This window comes from Typopeltis vanoorti, chromosome 17 (genome assembly GCF_054136105.1).
Source record: "Typopeltis vanoorti isolate ZY-2024b chromosome 17, IOZ_Tvanoo_1.0, whole genome shotgun sequence".
NCBI lineage: Eukaryota > Metazoa > Arthropoda > Arachnida > Uropygi > Thelyphonidae > Typopeltis > Typopeltis vanoorti.
In genome coordinates, this window is record NC_143565.1 from 19,514,053 (window position 1) to 19,532,575 (window position 18,523).

At 37.1% G+C, this 18,523-nt stretch overlaps 1 protein-coding gene across 1 annotated transcript in view; it reads left to right on the top strand.

The window, feature by feature from the left end:
• LOC150097206 (lysosomal alpha-glucosidase-like) overlaps positions 1–18,523 on the top strand; it is a 152,104-nt gene that overhangs the window by 84,847 nt on the left and 48,734 nt on the right. Inside the window, exons 10-11 of the mRNA XM_090406804.1 lie at positions 14,768–14,901; positions 15,164–15,315. Coding sequence (XP_090262930.1) covers positions 14,768–14,901; positions 15,164–15,315 — 286 coding nt within the window. The remainder of the gene's footprint in view (positions 1–14,767; positions 14,902–15,163; positions 15,316–18,523) is intronic.

Genomic DNA, 18,523 nt, shown 5'->3' on the forward strand with positions numbered 1-18,523 from the left:
AAAATGAATTCTCCTAATATATATATATATATATATATATAGGTGCCTATGTAACTCAGTGGAAGTGATATGTGCTTTCAGTGGTAGTAGGTCGCCAGAATAAAGAGCATCAGAAGTTCAATTCTAGTCAATGACTAGAAGAACTTTTACTAAACCTTTTTTATTTTCTAAATATGTTGGGACCTCAGATTATAGGCATTAGTGAGACCTGACTATAAGAATCAGACATAATAAATGGTATTGAGTGTAAAGGATATAGTATTTTTAGGAAAACAATAGACAGAATAGGAGAGGGGGGGTGCTGCTAATGATATTGAATGGCTTAAATCCATTTAGTGTTGAGACTTATGATTGTAATTAGTAACAGTTTTTCATGTGGCAGTGTGTTTGAAGCCATTTGGTGTGAGGTGGAATCTAACAGGATCAAATAACTCAGTGTAACTCAACGGAAGTATCATGTGCCATCAGTGGTATTAGTTCACCAGAAGAGCATCGGCATACTTCCCAGAAAACCATGGTTTGGGATACATGGAGGAATTGCGAACATAGGTGGAAAATGGAGCCCTTAATCTCATTTTGGAGGCTTCCTCATCTGATCTGTAGTACTCCTTTTTTTTTTTTTTTTTTTTTTTTATGTTATTAAAGGACATTTCTTAACTTTGATAAAAGCAGTTTATTATTATTATTATTTTAATGTGAATCCCATTGACAAAAGGTTATAGTAGTGGTTCCCAAACTTTTTCGGTTCACAGTGCCCTTAGTGTATCAGGATTTTTCCACGATTTCCAAAAGTCAGAAAACATAAGTCTACATAATAGTTACAGTGTGCATTTGGTGCTGTTAGCTTGATTTAGTTAAAAAAAATAAATGGAACACGTATTTCAAATTCACAAACAATTTATGTAAAAAGTATTAAATAAGTAAATATTTTGAACAATGAAATCATTGAATAAATAAATCATAATTAGTGGAATGGGTTAACCTTTGTTCACTGCACATCTCAAATCATGGAATCAAACTGGACACAGCCACCCTCATGGGTCACTGCAGTGGACAGTTTGGGAACTGGGTTATAGTATAGTAGTACTGTGTGTGTGTGAACGAGAGCTAAAGGATACTTCAGAAACCCTGCTTACAAAACATGGGACTATTGCCAGCACTGAGTGCAAGACCACTGTAGTGCTTATTGGAGACCTGAAATTTATCTCACCACTTAAAGATATTCACAAACTTTCATGCCCATGGTTGAATTCGAACCCATAGTTTATAGGAGAGTGGATGTGGTATACACCCAACCAGCTAGGTTAGGAAGATATTGATGGATAGTCATACAGTCATATTAAAGATATTTTAATGTGCTTTAAAGGTAGAATGATAACACTGGATTTTTTAAAGACTGCTATCAGCCGTGTACTAGTATAATGAGGTATAATAGATAATGAGAGTTGGCAATATGTAATGATCTATGTTTGACAAAAAAAGAAAAATATGTCATTGATGATATTAGTGAGAGACCTTTCCAAATTTTTGGCAAGGAAGAGTAGTCATTCAGATTTAAATTTGAGGTAATGTAGTAAGGCTTCAGCACTCTTCTTGAAGATGCATCAGTGAAGTAGGTGGGTTCTCAACCAGAAGACTGTGTGATCAGTATCATTTCCATCCTGTGCTAAACCAGATTTCTTATAGCTGCTATAAGAGTAGTGTACTTATCACTTTTCCATTTTCCACAGAATGCCCAGTTTGTTAAAAGTAGAACTTGTACACACCAGGAAGGGAGAGAAGAGAGCATTTATCCTTAGAGGAAGGCAGCTGGGAGGAGAGTTTATTTATAGGAAAAAGCATACCTTCTAAGTTATATTTCTTGAGAATTTTTGAGATTAATTTAGCTATACCTGAAATATAAGGAATTGGAAACCCTTATCTGCCCTCCAGCCAAAAGGCTGTGGGTTCGAATCCTGCCTTGGGCATGGATGTTTGTGGTTTGTCTGTAAAAAAAAAAAAAAAAAAAAACTAGTGGCGATGGTGGGCAGTAGATAGTGTTGGTGTGTAGAGGCTTAAGTGCTGTGAGGACATCATGTTGGAGACTTAATGGATTTTTTACAACACTCAAAAAGAATTAAATTAGAATTTAATACTTCCTATATTTCGTCCTAGTCACTAGGACATCTACGGGGATTACAAAAACAATAAATGTAACATGCACACAAAACCTTACAATACTAAGCCCAACCATGTGGGTGACACTAGTCCTATCTAGGTGGAGCGCCCTCTAAGGGCAGTAGTAGGTGGCCTGGAATGTAAGGTCGGACCTCTGGTGATGAGTGTTTCCCAAATCTTCGGAAGCTTAATGCAACCATATTTATTAAGATTTGGTTGGTTTCTGAGAGTGAGAGCTGCTGCTTCTAAGAAAAGTCTCTCTTTCTTGAATTTGCTGTGGTGGAGCATGGTGGTTTTCTTCCATGATACTCTGTGGGTGGTGTCCAAAACATGGTCAGCCAAGCCTGAATGGCCATAGTTGTGTTTAACGATGTAAGACTTGTGTTCCTCCAGGCGGATGGATGCTGATCTGCCTGTCTGTCCAAAGTACGCCAGCTCACAGGAACAGGGTACTTTGTAAACTCCAGGCAGAGAGAGAGGAGGGCGCTGATCTTTCGCAGAACGGATAAGGGTAGCAAGTTTGCGGTAGGGCTTATATGCTGTGTGTAGGTTGTACTTTTTTAGTATCTTGGCTATTTTTTCCGAAGTGCCACGGATATAGGGTATGGTGATGACATGATAATGGGAAACGGGGGAGGAAGTGATTATTTTTTTGATACTGTGTTCGCTGTAGCCATTGGAGAGGAAAGTTCTGTGTATGTGGTTAAGCTCAGTAGTGAGGGCGGTTCCACTGGAACAAAGATTGTGGACTCTCTTGGTAAGAGTTTTAATGATGCCATATTGTTGCGAGGGGTGGTGGTGGGAGAGTTTGTGAATGTATCTGCCTGTGTGTGTGGGTTTTCTGTATACAGTGAAGGCAAGTGTATCATTGGGCAGGCGTGTGACTAAGGTGTCTAGGAAGGGTAAACAATTGTTCTTTTCCTTTTCCATAGTAAACTGGATTCTTGGATGTAGGCTATTGAGATGACTGAGGAAGGAGTCTAACGTGTCTGGGCCGTGAGGCCAAATAGAGAACACATCATCTACATATCTTAGCCAGATAGAAGGTTTGAGTGGGGCTGAGTCTATGGCTCGTTTTTCGAAATCTTCCATATAGAAATTGGCAAGAGGGTTGAGAGGGGGGGAACCCATGGCGGTTCCCTCTACTAATATTCCTTTAACTGACACTTTATCTCTCTTAGAAAACGTTTTTCCCTCTGACATCTTAGATCTCTTTTCCTTTGCCTTCAACTCTGGGTATTTCTCTTGGAAGAACAAAATCTACAAGCAGACAGAGGGAACCCCCATGGGTTCCCCCCTCTCACCCCCCTTGCCAATTTCTATATGGAAGATTTCGAAAAACGAGCCATAGACTCAGCCCCACTCAAACCTTCTATCTGGCTAAGATATGTAGATGACGTGTTCTCTATTTGACCTCATGGCCCAGACACGTTAGACTCCTTCCTCAGTCATCTCAATAGCCTACATCCAAGAATCCAGTTTACTATGGAAAAGGAAAAGAACAATTGTTTACCCTTCCTAGACACCTTAGTCACACACAGGCAGATACATTCACAAACTCTCCCACCACCACCACCACCACCCCTCGCAACAATATGGCATCATTAAAACTCTTACCAAGAGAGCCCACAATCTTTGTTCCAGTGGAACCGCCCTCACTACTGAGCTTAACCACATACAGAACTTTCCTCTCCAATGGCTACAGCGAACACAGTATCAAAAAAATAATCAGTTCCTCCCCCATTCCCCGTCCTTCTTGTCATCAAGATTTTAAAAATGCCATCACCATACCCTACATCCGTGGCACTTCGGAAAAAATAGCCAAGATACTAAAAAAGTACAACCTACACACAGCATATAAGCCCTACCGCAAACTTGCTACCCTTATCCGTTCTACGAAAGATCAGCTCCCTCCTCTCTCTCTGCCTGGAGTTTACAAAGTACCCTGTTCCTGTAAGCTGGTGTACTTTGGACAGACAGGCAGATCAGCATCCATCCGCCTGGAGGAACACAAGTCTTGCACACAACTATGGCCATTCAGGCTTGGCTGACCATGTTTCGGGCACCACCCACAGAGTATCATGGAAGAAAACCACCATGCTCCACCACAGCAAATTCAAGAAAGAGAGACTTTTCTTAGAAGCAGCAGCAGCAGCAGCTCTCAGAAACCAACCAAATCTTAATAAATACGGTTGCATTAAGCTTCCGAAGATTTGGGAAACACTCATCACCAGAGGTCCCACCTTACATTCCAAGCCACCTACTACCGCCCTTAGAGGGTGCTCCACCTAGATAGGACTCTAGTGTCACCCATGTGGTTGGGCTTAGTATTGTAAGTTTTTGTGTGCATGTTACATTAATTGTTTTTGTAATCCCCGTAGATGTCCTAGTGACTATGACGAAATATAGGAAGTATTAAATTGTAATTTAATTCTTTTTGAGTGTTGTAAAAAAATCCATTAAGATAGTGTTGGTGTAGATGATGTGGTTCGCTGTAGTTGGTGGATAGTTAGTGGAGATGGAGAGTTGTAGAGTAGATGCGCTTCCTCGATGAGTCTTTGGACTCCCTGAAGGTGTCAGGCAATAATAATAATAACAACAACATGTGATCGATTTAGTCAAGTTTTTATGATGCTTTTTTTTTTTTTTTTTTTTTTTTTTTTTGGAGATGGATGATGTGCAGAATCCTGCAGGATCAATGAAGGTTTGTGGTAAAGAAGTACTTAGTTCACTAGAAGAAGAAGAATATAAAGCAAGATGTCTAAGAAGGCCAGTTTACTGTTTTTATCTTTTTTTTTTTTGCTTTCATGATGAAGTTTATAATAAAGGGTATACACTATTTATTTTTGTTAGATAGGCTGGTAAAGCATGTTTGCATTGGACGTGGTTGTATAGAGGAGAACAGAATTTAATCTAAATGTTCAAGAAAAAATTGGCTAGGGCAGGTAACAGCAGGCTTGCTATTTGTTTGTATAGTTTATTTTGGCACATAAAGTAGCTGAAGTGAATGATGAAATTGGTGAGGCTATGGACTTTGGGATAATGGGTAAACAGAGGATTGAAGCTCAGAGGACATATTGCAAAAGTTGGTAAAATAACTCAAAGGATTACATGGATCTTGAAAAGCATGCTAACAAGTAAAGATAGGGAAGTTATTCCTCTTTATGTAGCTATGATTTGACCTCATCTTGACTACTGTGCACAGATTTGGTCATCTGGTAAAATAACTCAAAGGATTACATGGATGTTGAAAAGCACGCTAACAAGTAAAGAGAGGGAAGTTATTCCTCTTTATGAAGCTATGATTTGACTGCATCTTGACTACTTTTCACAGATTTGGTCATCTAGGTTTCTTGGGAATCAGGAGGTGGTAGAGAGGATTCAGAAATAAATGACTAAGCAGGTGACAAGTCTGTAGAATTCTCCCTATGAGGAAGGTGTGTTGGTTACAGAGTTTGATTTATGGGCAGAGAAGAGGAGACATCATGGGGTTTATAAAAGTGATACAAAGGAAAATTTTCAATATCTGATAAATAGTCAGGAAACTAGGGGTCATCTATGGAAGTTGTAAGAGTGCGATTAGTAAGGGTGTGTGCAGACTAGATTTTTTGCAGGGGGAGTGGTGAATGAGTGGAATGAATTGCCAGCAGTGCCGAATTCGCCATGCTTGCTGCGCAAGCTCATTAATTGAGAAAGAAGTAATATTTATTTGTTAATAAATGCATGCATTTATAAGCATTCCATTTAGGCTTTTATTTTTGTAGACAGAAGACGTTTTAAGCTTGCGCGGCAATAATTGAGCTTTGTGTTGTGTATCGAAGGCCAACGCTAGTCAAGCTACCTTGGCTTACTCGGATGTGGGAGCATCCAGGTCCTCGTTTCAGCACCATGATTTCATGCATGCGCATAGCCATTTCCGCTCCCTCACACATCATCTCGGGCCATACGCAGTCAAAGTAGCTCTAGCAAGTGAGCTTCAGCCAGCCTTTATGCGTGCATGTTGCTTGGGAAAATTAAGTTACAACCAACTTTTTTTGACGATGTTATACCAGTTCATAAAGAAGAACTATAGGGTAGAATTTGTATTCAAGTAGCTAAATTGAAAAAGATAGAATATCATTTTGTAAAATAAATGTTGAATTCTTATGATTAAATGTACATAAATTTCTAAATACAGGTAACCCTCGTATAATGCAGTTTCGATATAACACGGTCTAAAACTGTAGTAACCCTTGTTGAACACAGTAATTATACAACACGGTTCCAATAAAAACACGGTCTACAAATTGTAGTAACCCTTTATCTTTTCATATGTTTTTCACCGTGCGACTTAAAAATCAAATTTTATCTTCTTTAAATTTGTGTCTGCCTGTATCCTGCATATAATTATAAGCAGCTAATTTATATTAGGGGAAATATCCTTTAGCACGCATGTACCTCAATTGTTTACCTTATGAAATGTTTATTGGTGAAAATTGTCCTCGTTTCTGCCAGGAAAGGGCATTAAAAATCATAAGTGTGTTCATCTCAAGCTGAGCACTTTATTTTCTGGTGAGTTACATACAATATGTAATGCTTGCTTTTTTGTGTAAAAAATTATTTTTATAGTAATGGCCACAAACTGCAATGAAAGGGATAAACCAACATTGAAAACAAAATTAATTTCTCTCGAAGAAAAATATTCAAAATCTTTGATCGGTTGAAAAATGGAGAAAAACCAGCAGTTTTTGCAGGAACTTTGAATTTAAATGAATCAACAATTCGAATAATCAAACAAAATGAGCATAAAATCCGAGAAAGTGTTTATTGCTGTGTCAACGATAAGTGCAAAGCACGTTGCTTGTGTACACGATATTCTAATGGAAAAATGGAGAAATCTCTAATGATTTCAATAGAAGATTGCACCTCAAAAGAAAATTCCCATGGATGGAAATCTTATTAAACAAAAAACTCTCAAAGTTTATAAACATTTATAATGCAGACCAGGTGTTCAACGCGGATGAATTCGGAAAAATGCAGCTATATTTCGAAAAATGAAAGATCAGCTCCTGGATTCAAAGTTTCCAAAGATAGAATTACTCTACTGTTTTGTAGTAATGCATCATGTGATTACATGACAAAACCAGTGTTTATTAACCAATCCTCAAATCCTCATGCTATGAAAGATTAAAATGTGCACTATTTTATTTTGCCTAAAACATTTATGCATTATGTGCAATGAAGTTTAAGTACAATTTGTAATTTTTATACTTTTATACTATGTATTTGTTTCATAGTTCATGTTTTCTTAACTTACATGAATTACTGAATTAAATAAAAATATATTTTTTGTTGGATATGTCATTGTTGTTTATATAATTTAAAAAAAAAAAAAAAAAACGATTTTGGAACATAACCCTACTTTTTCTATGTGATCTGAGACTTGCATAATGCAATTTATATAATGCGGCATTTCTGCGGAACCTAACATCCGTGTTATAATTACTGACCATTTAAAACTATGTTAAAACATAGTTTTAAATGGTCAGTAATTCATTATTCCGCTAATCAGACTTCAACCACACCTCTCATTCCCTGAATGATAACAAGAGCAGGTGTGAATTTCAAGACCAGTATTTGCCCCTGATTGTCGGAATTAGTTGCGAGTTCCTTGAAGGAGAGGTATGATAAGTTTTGTGTAAAATACTTAGTTTGGGTCTACCATGGTTAGTTTCCAGACTCCATGTGACAGAAGAAACCTGAGGTCAAAGAGTTTATTTTAGTTAGATTTGATTATAGTGTCAGAGGATGTTTCAGTTAAAGATATAACTCTTCTACCTCCGGTTGGTGACATGCATAGAACATTCAAAAGTTGATGAATGTTCTATTCAGAAAAGGTTATACTAAACTACAAAGCAGAAAATTATGACCAACTAAGGAGTATACTGAGCTCAGTGAAATAGTGTCAGTTGCTGGATGGGAAGAATATCGATAGTGCATGGGAAGCATTTAAAAAATACTTAAATGATGCAATATCAGAATGTGTCCTGAGAATTCGAAGAATAAATAGGGTAGGAGTCAAATGGGTATGTAATCTTATTAAGCAAGAAGTTTAATGTGGACGGAATACCGTGTGCATAAGGATGATGTCCATTATGAAAATTATAAGCAACAGACCAGAAGAGTCATAGCTGTTGTACAGAAAGCTAAGTTTCAGTATGAAAAGAAACTGACTCTGCAAGCTAAAGACAACCCACAAGAATTCATTTGATATGCTGCAAGTAAAAGAAAGAATGAAATTGAAAGAATAAGTCTACTGAATGCAGGTGGTGTGAGGGGTGACAGATGCAGAAGTTGTTCATCTAATGAGTACCCATTTTGCTAAAAGCTATCAACCTGTATACAACATTGAGTTCACTGCTACCTATTCAATGAATGAAAAAACTCAGGTGTATGAAGAGGAAGTATTAGAGCTGTTGTACAAGCTGAATAAGAATTCAGCAATAGGGGCTGATGGGATATCAACACAGGTGTTAAAAGAGTGTTCAGCTCAACTGGCTGTTACTTTGACCAAGCTATATAATTTAAGTCTGAGAAAAAGAAAGATTCTGCAGGAGTGGAAAGAATGTCTAGTAATTCCATTGCACAAGATTGGGTGGTGCAAAGATTGATGTATCCATCTATCGACCAGTCAGTATCTCAGGAACGGTGGTGAAGATTTTGGAAACGTTGGCTATTGCTTGCATTCAGAAATGGGTTGACAGTGAATCTCTACTTTGTAATGAACAGCATGGATTTACCAAGGGAAGATCATGTGTTAGCAACTTGTTCACATTCTGTAATAATGTTACCATTGAACTGTATAAGGGGAATGGATACACCATGATACTTTTGGATTTTGCTAAGGCTTTTGACAGAATACAGCATAGTAGAGTGTTGCATAAATTGGAGAATATGGGTAAGAATGGATAAGAGGATGGCTGACTGACATATCAAAAAAGTGGTATATGGGGGATGTGAGTCTGCATGATTTAAGGAATCCAAAGTGGTGTTGCCTTGGCTTGCACATCCCCTGAGACACTTCACAAGTGTGGCAGTAGGCAGCCTCCTAGGGGCGATTCCTGGACACCTTCAGGTGATTGACTGGCCTGCTGTGTTATTCCACACTCCCAGGGTTAGCAGCCCTGATAGGGCTAAGTTTCCTCGCTTGCAATAACTCATCAGATGAAGGCTCCGACTCTTATAGGCCAGAGCCAGGAAACTTTGATGTGATTCCAAATGTCTGTTTCTTGTTTGGAGGTGATCCTGCCATCTGTCCCAGCAGCATCCTCAGGAAGAAAGTTAAAAGAAAGCTCTGCATGCACTGTCATCAACCCATATCTTCAAGTTCTCATCATGCTTGTTCCGGCGGTCAAGGAGTTCCAAATCTCAGACACTTTGTGTGTCAGGTCTGCGATCGTGCATTCTCCACTGCAGTCGGCCTTGGCATGCATCGCACCTCAAAACATCCAGCCGAAGCCAATGCTACAATAAGAACGAAGCGCTTCAAAGCACGTTGGACTTCCATAGAAGAAAAAATCCTCGCCGCTCATGAGATCGAGTTGACGGCTCAAGTGATAAAGAACATCAATGAGGCTTTATTTAAGGTGTTCCCATTAAGATCTTTGGTTGCCATCAAGTGTCATAGACGGAAAGCCAGTTACAAAGCCTTAGTTCAAGATTTAGCACAGCCCATCTGGCACAGGTAGGGACGGGTAATATCTCTGTATCTCCTGTCCCTGCCTCTCCATCTTCCAGCCACCATCCTGCTATTGAAGGAGGCTTTGATTCTCAGACTGACGTCATCTCTAGATAATCCTCCTCTTCCTTAATATTACCATCAAATTCTTAAATCTCTCATCCAGACTCACCTTCTGGGAATGGATATCACAGATCAGTTAAATGACTACCTCCGTGCTGAATTCTCTGAACACTTGATGCCTCGTCAGCATCAGCCTACGTCTAATTCTACAATAACTTTATCAAATAGGAAGCAGAGGAAGAGGGTCTATACAGCTATGCAGGCCCTGTATAAAAAGAATACAGGCAATGTGCCAAGACCATCCTTGACGGCGCTTCCCCTGCATCTCTAGCAGACTTACATGATGATTTTGTTAAATTCTGGAGTAGTCTTTTCTGCTTCATCTCCACATTTCCCTGATGATGACCAACCCATGATATCGAGGTCCATTTCTGCCCTTCAAATATACCAACCTGTCTCCATCCAGGAGATCAAAGCAGCTCTTCCATCCAATTTCTCCACCTCTGGGCTTAATGGCTTTCCTGCGGCTAGGCTTCGGAAGGTGCTGTTGAAGATTCTTCAAGACTTATTGGACATTCTCCTTTCCAGTAAAGCAATACCACCATACCTGCGCACTTGAAAAACTATCTTCATTCCGAAGAAAGAAACTTCAACCCGTGCATCAGACTTTAGACCTATTACCATATCCCCTGCGATACTTAGACTCTATCATAAAATCTTAGTTAAATGACTTGACTCCAGCAACATATACAGCATGATTATAGACAGAGAGCTTTTGTCCCTTCGGATGGCTGTGCTGAGAATATATATATATCTTCTTTCTTCTCTTCTCTCTGATTCCTGATGCCACCTTAAGCCTCTATATATGGCATCGTTGGACCTCCAAAAGGCCTTTGATAGCATTTCCCAGGAAGGGAAATTTCTGCTACGTAATTTAGCGTGTGAAAGTTGCTTTCAAGTTGCAGTGGTGGATTATCCATGTTAGTATGGAGAAAAAAGACAGAAAATGTATTTCGGTAGAAGAAAAGATGGCAATTCTGCGACGTGTAGATTGGCATTCCAGAACACATGTGCATTTAGCAAAAGATCTTGGACTCTTTGTGTCCACTTTGAACACGAGAACTCAATGCAAAGCCATCTGGTGTGTTAAAAAAAAAAAAAACAATCAACAAATAAAGATTATTTTAAATAGATAAATGTAAGTAATTGTAAATTCATTTATTTTCAGTTATTAAATTTTGTAATCTGGTATGTAGACTCACATACTAGCAGTAAGTCATCTTTTAGCCTTATTTAAACATCTTTTTACATTTCCTGCTATTTACACTTTTTTCCATTAGTCCCCTGAAAAGGGTAAAAAAGGGGTTTTACTGTATATATTATCGTGTTTAAGGGCACTTTTTTGGGGGAGGAGGAGGGTTTACTTATGGGGAAACTGGGGCAGGGGAGAGCGTTAACTGGGTGCGGACCGTTTCGGTCGACTGACCATCATTGGAACATTTTCGGAATGAGTGTAGGGCTATGTCATGACTGCAAGTTGAATCAGGAGATTCAACTTGCAGTCATGACATAGCCCTACACTCATGTCTGTTCTCAAATTCTCAATCTGTTCTCATATCAGGACTGTGAAGAACAGTCCCATCATCTTAGCTATATTATTGCTATTAGCTTTGACAGGTAAGTAGAGTTTTTTTCTTTTTTTTTCAGATGAAACTGGTGTTTTAAGCCAACAACTCAAAAATAGTCATAGAGTCTATATGGTATCTAAACTATAATATACTAGTTAGGATTAGAAACATGAAATGGCAATTGTCTGCCATAGTGTTGTGCTGTCATTTCATGCACTACCAAACACTAACTTGAGATCATGCCAAATCTTTTGGCATTGATGAAGTTAGAAACTAGTTACTAATTGAATTCTAAAAAGAGCTAAAGAGTGCTGGGAAATAAAAAATAAAAAAGCTTGATACTGAAAATATTTATCTGCTTACTACACACACACACACACTAAATAGAAGCATGTAGACTTTCCAGTTCATGAATATGTGACTAAGAGTTTATAAAGCAGAACAAAAGAATAAGATGATAACATTATTTTAATTGACAAGACGATGTTTCATCCTAATTGCACAAGATTTCTTCAGGTATAAACATACATACAAACTAGTAAACAAAACAGTAAGGACTAACAAAGGTTAATCCTAACTATTACACCATTGCTATGATATAACAGAAAAAAAAATCTGAGAGCCTTTGGAAATGGCATTAGATTCTAAACATCTAAATATTAACTCAAGTATCAACTTGTCTGAGTACATCCTAGCTTTCATTAGCCAAGCATGTGCACATGAATGTGTAAACATGCACAACATTCTGAACAATTAGAAATATTTTAAAATACATGTCTCCTATGACTGCATAATAGTTGTTACCTTTGTTAGTCCTTACTATTTTGTCTACTAGTTTATTAGTTTGTATGTTCACACCTGCAGAAATCCTGTACAATTAGGATGAAAAGTTGTGTTGTCAATTAAATTGTGTTATCATCTTTTTCTGGCATTCTGCCTTATAAGCTCTTAATCATATATACTAAATATATATTTTATGTTGCTCCCGCCCACAAAACATTATTTTCAAACTTGTAGTACATTTTGCACCATGGGAAGGCTAAGCATATTTTTTTTATCAATTTTATATATATATTTTTTTGTATTTTTAATTTATTTTTTACATACTCTGGAAATCTGCTCTAGAGGCCAAACATAGGACTTTTTCAGGCCACTTCTGGCCTGCAATAAGCAGGGGGAAGTGGTCTTACATCAGGTGATGACAGTCATCTCCCAACCTAAAGGCAATCGCAAACATCCATACCCATGACAGGATTCGAACCCACAGTTTGTTGATTGAAGATTGGATACACCAACCACTCGGTCAACCATGCCAGTGATATATATATATCATCATGTGTCATCTCCATCCAGGAGGTAGACTACCATGATGTGATGATGACAGCCATCTCCCAACCTAAAGACAAACATCCATGTCCATGACAGGATTCGAACCCACAGTTTGTTGCTTGAAGAGCATGTATGGCAACTACTCGGTCAACCACGCTGCTGATATATACATACACACACATATATATATATATATATATATACAGGGTGTTCGGGATAAATTTGACATATTTATAATTAATTATATTTTTCCGTAAGTTACATGTATTAACACACACTTCTCTTCATTTAAAAGTTTGGACCCTTCTTCATTCATATACAAGATGTCAGAAAGGATGGATAGCTGGAACCCACCTGAATCATGGAAGAGAATAACTTGTATCATGATGATTCGTGCCCGCCATCAAAATAAGGATATTACGACTGCTGCCCAATGCTCCCTGAATACAGTAAAAACAATCAGGCATGAACTAGAGACTTGCAATGGTGACTACGAGGATGTAGCAAGAAGAAAGATCCCTAGCAGACGATCTGATTGCGTTCGTACAGCAGAATTCCTCGCAAATCTGCAGGAACAGGTGTTGAAGAACCCTGGCATTGGAATTCGGGCTTTGTTCGTGGAGTTGCTAACTGTAGTCAAGCCCTGGATAACAAGGGTAGCCAATGGTAGGCCGTATGTATGGCAGCAGGATTCGGCCCCTTGCCACACCTCTGGGAAAAGTCAAAAATGGTTGTCTGAAAATTTCTACGACTTCACCAGTCCAAATGTTTGGCCTCCAAACTCCCCAGACCTTAACCCCATGGATTATTTTGTATGGGGCGCAGTTGAAAAAGACACCAATCGCACTTCCAGTAATACAAAAGCCCAGTTAATGGATAAAATTAAAACAGTTTTTGCGGCCCTTCCCAGGGAGACTGTAGCATCAGCTTGTTCGAGGTTCCGAAGCAGAATTGAAGCTGTGATCGATGCTAATGGTGGTTATTTTGAGTAAATCTTGTTGATAGTATTGTAATTAACTCTGCCTGTAATGTTTTTTTGTCAATTCATTAAATTTAATAGATACAAAGAAGATTTTCTTTTTCCTTACGAAACTGTCAAATTTATCCCGAACACCCTGTATATCATCATCATGTGACTCATGGTTGACTATGGATGTAAAAATAATGTGGTGAGGACTCTATCTCTTTCACATTGTAGTAAATATTCATTTCTGTAGATCAGTGTGTGTGTGTGTTCACGAGGCTAGTTTGCCTGTTCTGAGGTACAAAAAATCTGAGTTTCCAGGTGAAAAAACTCTCTACCTCTGTATGAGAACAGCTAATTCACCTTCAGTTGAAAGAGATCAGATAAAGGTTCCTCAGTTGAACCCAGGTCTTTCCGACCAAAGGGCTTCATCTATACTGACTGAGCTACAGAGGTTATATATATATATATATATATATATATATATATATATATATATATATATATATATATATATATATATATATATATATATATATATATAAAATAATTATTCATAAGTTAATTAAAATTGTTTTTTGGTTTCATTAAACTCCTTGCACCAGATGATATTGCTTTCATGTGCCTCTCTATAGTTTTGTGTCCTGGGAACACCGGTTACAGTTTATAGCACTTTAATTGGATTATCCAAGCTCCCTTCAAGGTTTACAGTACAGTAGTTATGTCATTGTGTGAAAGTTATTTAATTTTCCATTAAATGCTGTATAAGCTTGAAAATCATTTTTAATGTTTCTTTAATTTTCTTGTTATTTAATTTTTTTTTTTTTAATTTTAATGTTATTTAATTTTCCATTAAATGCTATATAAGCTTGAAAATCATTTTTAATGTTTCTGTCTTTTATCTTATAGTGCTTTATCAAGTATTCGATCGAAACGTCCTTTCATCATCTCCAGATCTACATTTCCAGGCATAGGTCATTATAGTGGACATTGGAATGGAGATATGTTTTCTACCTGGGATGATATGAGATGGAGTATTGCATGTAAGTAATTGCTATGTGGTTCAGAATAATCTGAATTATTAAACCTTTCTGTTCATTTAATTATATTTCAAAACATGAATAAATGTTTTATGAGATTAATTAAATAGTTTTTGAAGGATACCAGTAATCTGATTTTTTTTGCTTAAGATAGCTTAGTGTGTTATCTTTTAAGAGGGGGAGGGTACATAATAAAATAATGATTTTACACTAAAGTGTAGTCTGCAGTGTAATATTCTAACAGCTTTGACTTTTGTTTATTAAGCAATAATCAACTTTAATATGTTTGGAATTCCTCTGGTTGGAAGTGATATATGTGGATTTCATGGAAATACAACACTTGAGCTATGTGCAAGATGGTCAGCCTTGGGAGCCTTCTATCCATTCTCCAGAAATCATAATGATTATAATGCAATTGTATGTTCTTTTCTTTTTTTTTTTTAATAATTTGGATATTACTTTGATGATAATAATTGTTTTAAGTCCATAATCTTGTTAATACTAAATAAATTTGTGTCTTAGTAAATGAAATTCTGTACGTTAATATATGAATTACTTATAGATTTTTTTTTAGTAATATGAGTCCCACTCATGCAAGGTTGTAAACTTATCGTACATTTAGTACATCAGGGTGGACATTTGGGATTGCTGTGCCAGATGTATTGCATACATACATACATACATACCAACAATAATTGATATGTAATTAAAATTAATTTGACTAACCATGGAGTGCTTCCTTGTCACGGGTAGAAGGATAGTAATTCTTTGGTGGAGAGAAATTGGATTCAAATCCTATCTAGGATGTGAAGAACATTAATATGGGTGCTACAAAAGGTGAGTGAGTTGGCGTTCTTATGAAGTTGGATTTTCCTTATGGTAACTCACATTCTTCTAACAAAACAAACCAGCTAAAAGAGTATATGTAATTATAAGCCTAATTACAGTAGCTTTGTGGCCATAGTTGTATTGATGTAATTGAAACCAAACAAAATTAACCACTTTTTGCTTTGTTTATAGCCATTTGACTGAATAGGTAAATATTTTCCATGTCATAAACAGTTTCAGCTGGAAAAGATAGTAAATCTGTAACAATTTGTATTGCAGAGGGGATGAGGATTTGAATCTGGAAACCCTGTTCTTAAGACTTTACTTGGAATCCTTTCATACAATGAAGTGGCATGAAAGGATGCCATGTATGATCTTCAGGCCTCCTTGGCCTTTCCTAGCAAATAAGCATCTGCCAACTAAGCAAATAAGTCGGCATCTGCCAGCTTATTTGCTAGGAACTTTTGTTATGCTTTCTTCTTTTCCAGGACTGCTTCTTTAACTTCCTGTGTCCACCATGATGTTCTTATTTTTCTATCCTTGCAGACAATTTCACCACATACCTCCTTAGCTGAATCAATCAATGTCTTCTTCGAAGTTTGCCAGTGAGACTCCAAAGTTTGGTTTCTTGTTTTCAATTTGTTTCATTTTTTCTTCAATGATGTTTGTATAGTCGAGTCTACAATTTACCTGTTAAAGCTGCTCAACTTTAATTCTTTTTAAAACTTTCTTACATACTGTTCTTTTCAATGTGATATCCATTTTTATCTTGCTTAGTACTAAGTCACTTCCAGTTTCATATCCTCTGTACACTTTTGTATACTGAACTAGCATGATGATATCACCATCAACAATGATGTAGTCAATGAGGCTTTTCTTATTTCTTGTGTCTTCTCTCCATGTGAACTTGTACACATCTTTATGTTAAAACATGGTGTTAGTAATGACTAGTCCATGTCCCGAGCAGAAGTCCAATAAATACTTACCATTATTATTAGCTTCCCTTTTTTCCAAATTTTCCCAAAATATTTCTGTATGCCTGGTGGGATTCATTTCTTTCTTTGCTGTTCAGACCTTCAATAAGGACCACTTTTTCCATTTTCTTTATGTCAGCTTGGTGTTCTAGTGACTTAAAAAATTCCTCCACTTCTTCTTTATAAGATCCTTTTATGGGACCATAGGCACAAATACTTTTCTTTGTCCATGTCCCCATTTTGAAGTTGAGGAATTAAGGAGTAGCGGTAGCATTCAACACAAACATAACTCTTCTTGAAACTGCCTTCCGATCAAGAAGTTAATCTTCATGTTTGTATTGAATGCTACTGCTATTCCTTCCTTTCCTTGATCATTATTGCCTGAAAATAACATCCTATACTTATTATTTAGTAAGATCTCACCTATTTTTGTCTTCTTTGTCTCAGTAATGCCAATTATGTCCACTTGGTACTTTTCCAATTCTTCTGGAAGTTCAATTTCTTTCCATTAATACTCCTTATATCGATGGTTTCTATCTTCAGTTCTTCTGATGTTGGGTTTATTCTTCTTCTTCTTCTAGACGTTGAGTTGAAGCTTGTTTCAATCAATCAATTAGCTGACTTTTCATTGTTTGTCCTGGTTCCCCTGACAAAAACAGCGAGGGCCTCGTTTATCTGAGCAATACCCCAGCCAGCATGATATCTCATGATGCTGTACCATCATATGCATTTGTGGTTTAAGTCAATAGAGGGTACAATTCGGTTAGCTAAAATCTCAAATTGCCAGCCCATCCTCATTCGTTCAGTACCCAGTAGATACCTGCTAACAGGGCACACCACATGAGGTCAGAAGTCCCAGTCAGTTCTCCGCATTCCTGAAAAGCAATGGAGGTCTCCTTCCAGCTATTTGGCTTTGACCCTTAAGCTACCCCTAGTGCATGCTCATACATTATAAAATGAGGGGTGCGGTGACATGTGAGATCTCTGGAAGATCCTAAGTAGATTTACACTTAAATTTGTTTCGTAAGGATAAATGTTATGAATGAAGGTAGTTAGCAGTTATGTCAATATTAAGTATGGCATTATTAAATGAGGAAAATTATGGAAAAGATAGGGATTGGAGAGTAACTTGTTAGGGTAGATTTTTTATTTAAGACAAATAGTTGAGAAATCGTGGGAATGTATAAGAATTTGTATTTAAGTTTTGTAGATTTGGAAAACGCATATGATAAGGTATAAATATAAGAAGCTCTTCAAAATTGTAGGTTTCTATGTAAAGAACATTATACAAAGCAATGTGGAGCTTATAGGTGAACTGTAAGTCAGTACTGGGAATTTAAAAAAATACACAGAAAGATAGTGTGATTCAAAATCAGGTGCATGTTATTCTCACTCTATTCATGTATATGGATTACATTTGGAAGAAAAGTACCATTAACTTGAAACAAGCTGAGATATTGGCAGGAAATTGACACTTGGATATTATGCAAAACTGAATTTCCTCCCACTATCTCAGGCAGTATGTCTTTAAGTGAAATATTGGTGAATATAGATGGAAGATGTCAAAACTGACTGTGAGTAAGTATGATGGAAGGTGAGGTTTTTCTGTACTGAACTTAAAGTGGGAAGAGTTTTTTATGTGTGAAAAGATGGTGTTAGTATACTGGGACATCACTTTGGCTAAGTGTTTAGCTAATTGCAGCTGCTTGAATTATTGTCATCCACAGTTGGGTGTAATGTCACATTTTATTTGTGGATATTTCAGTACCCCATATATCAGGAATCTAGAATTGTATGGTTTTAATTTATTAGGAATTTCTACA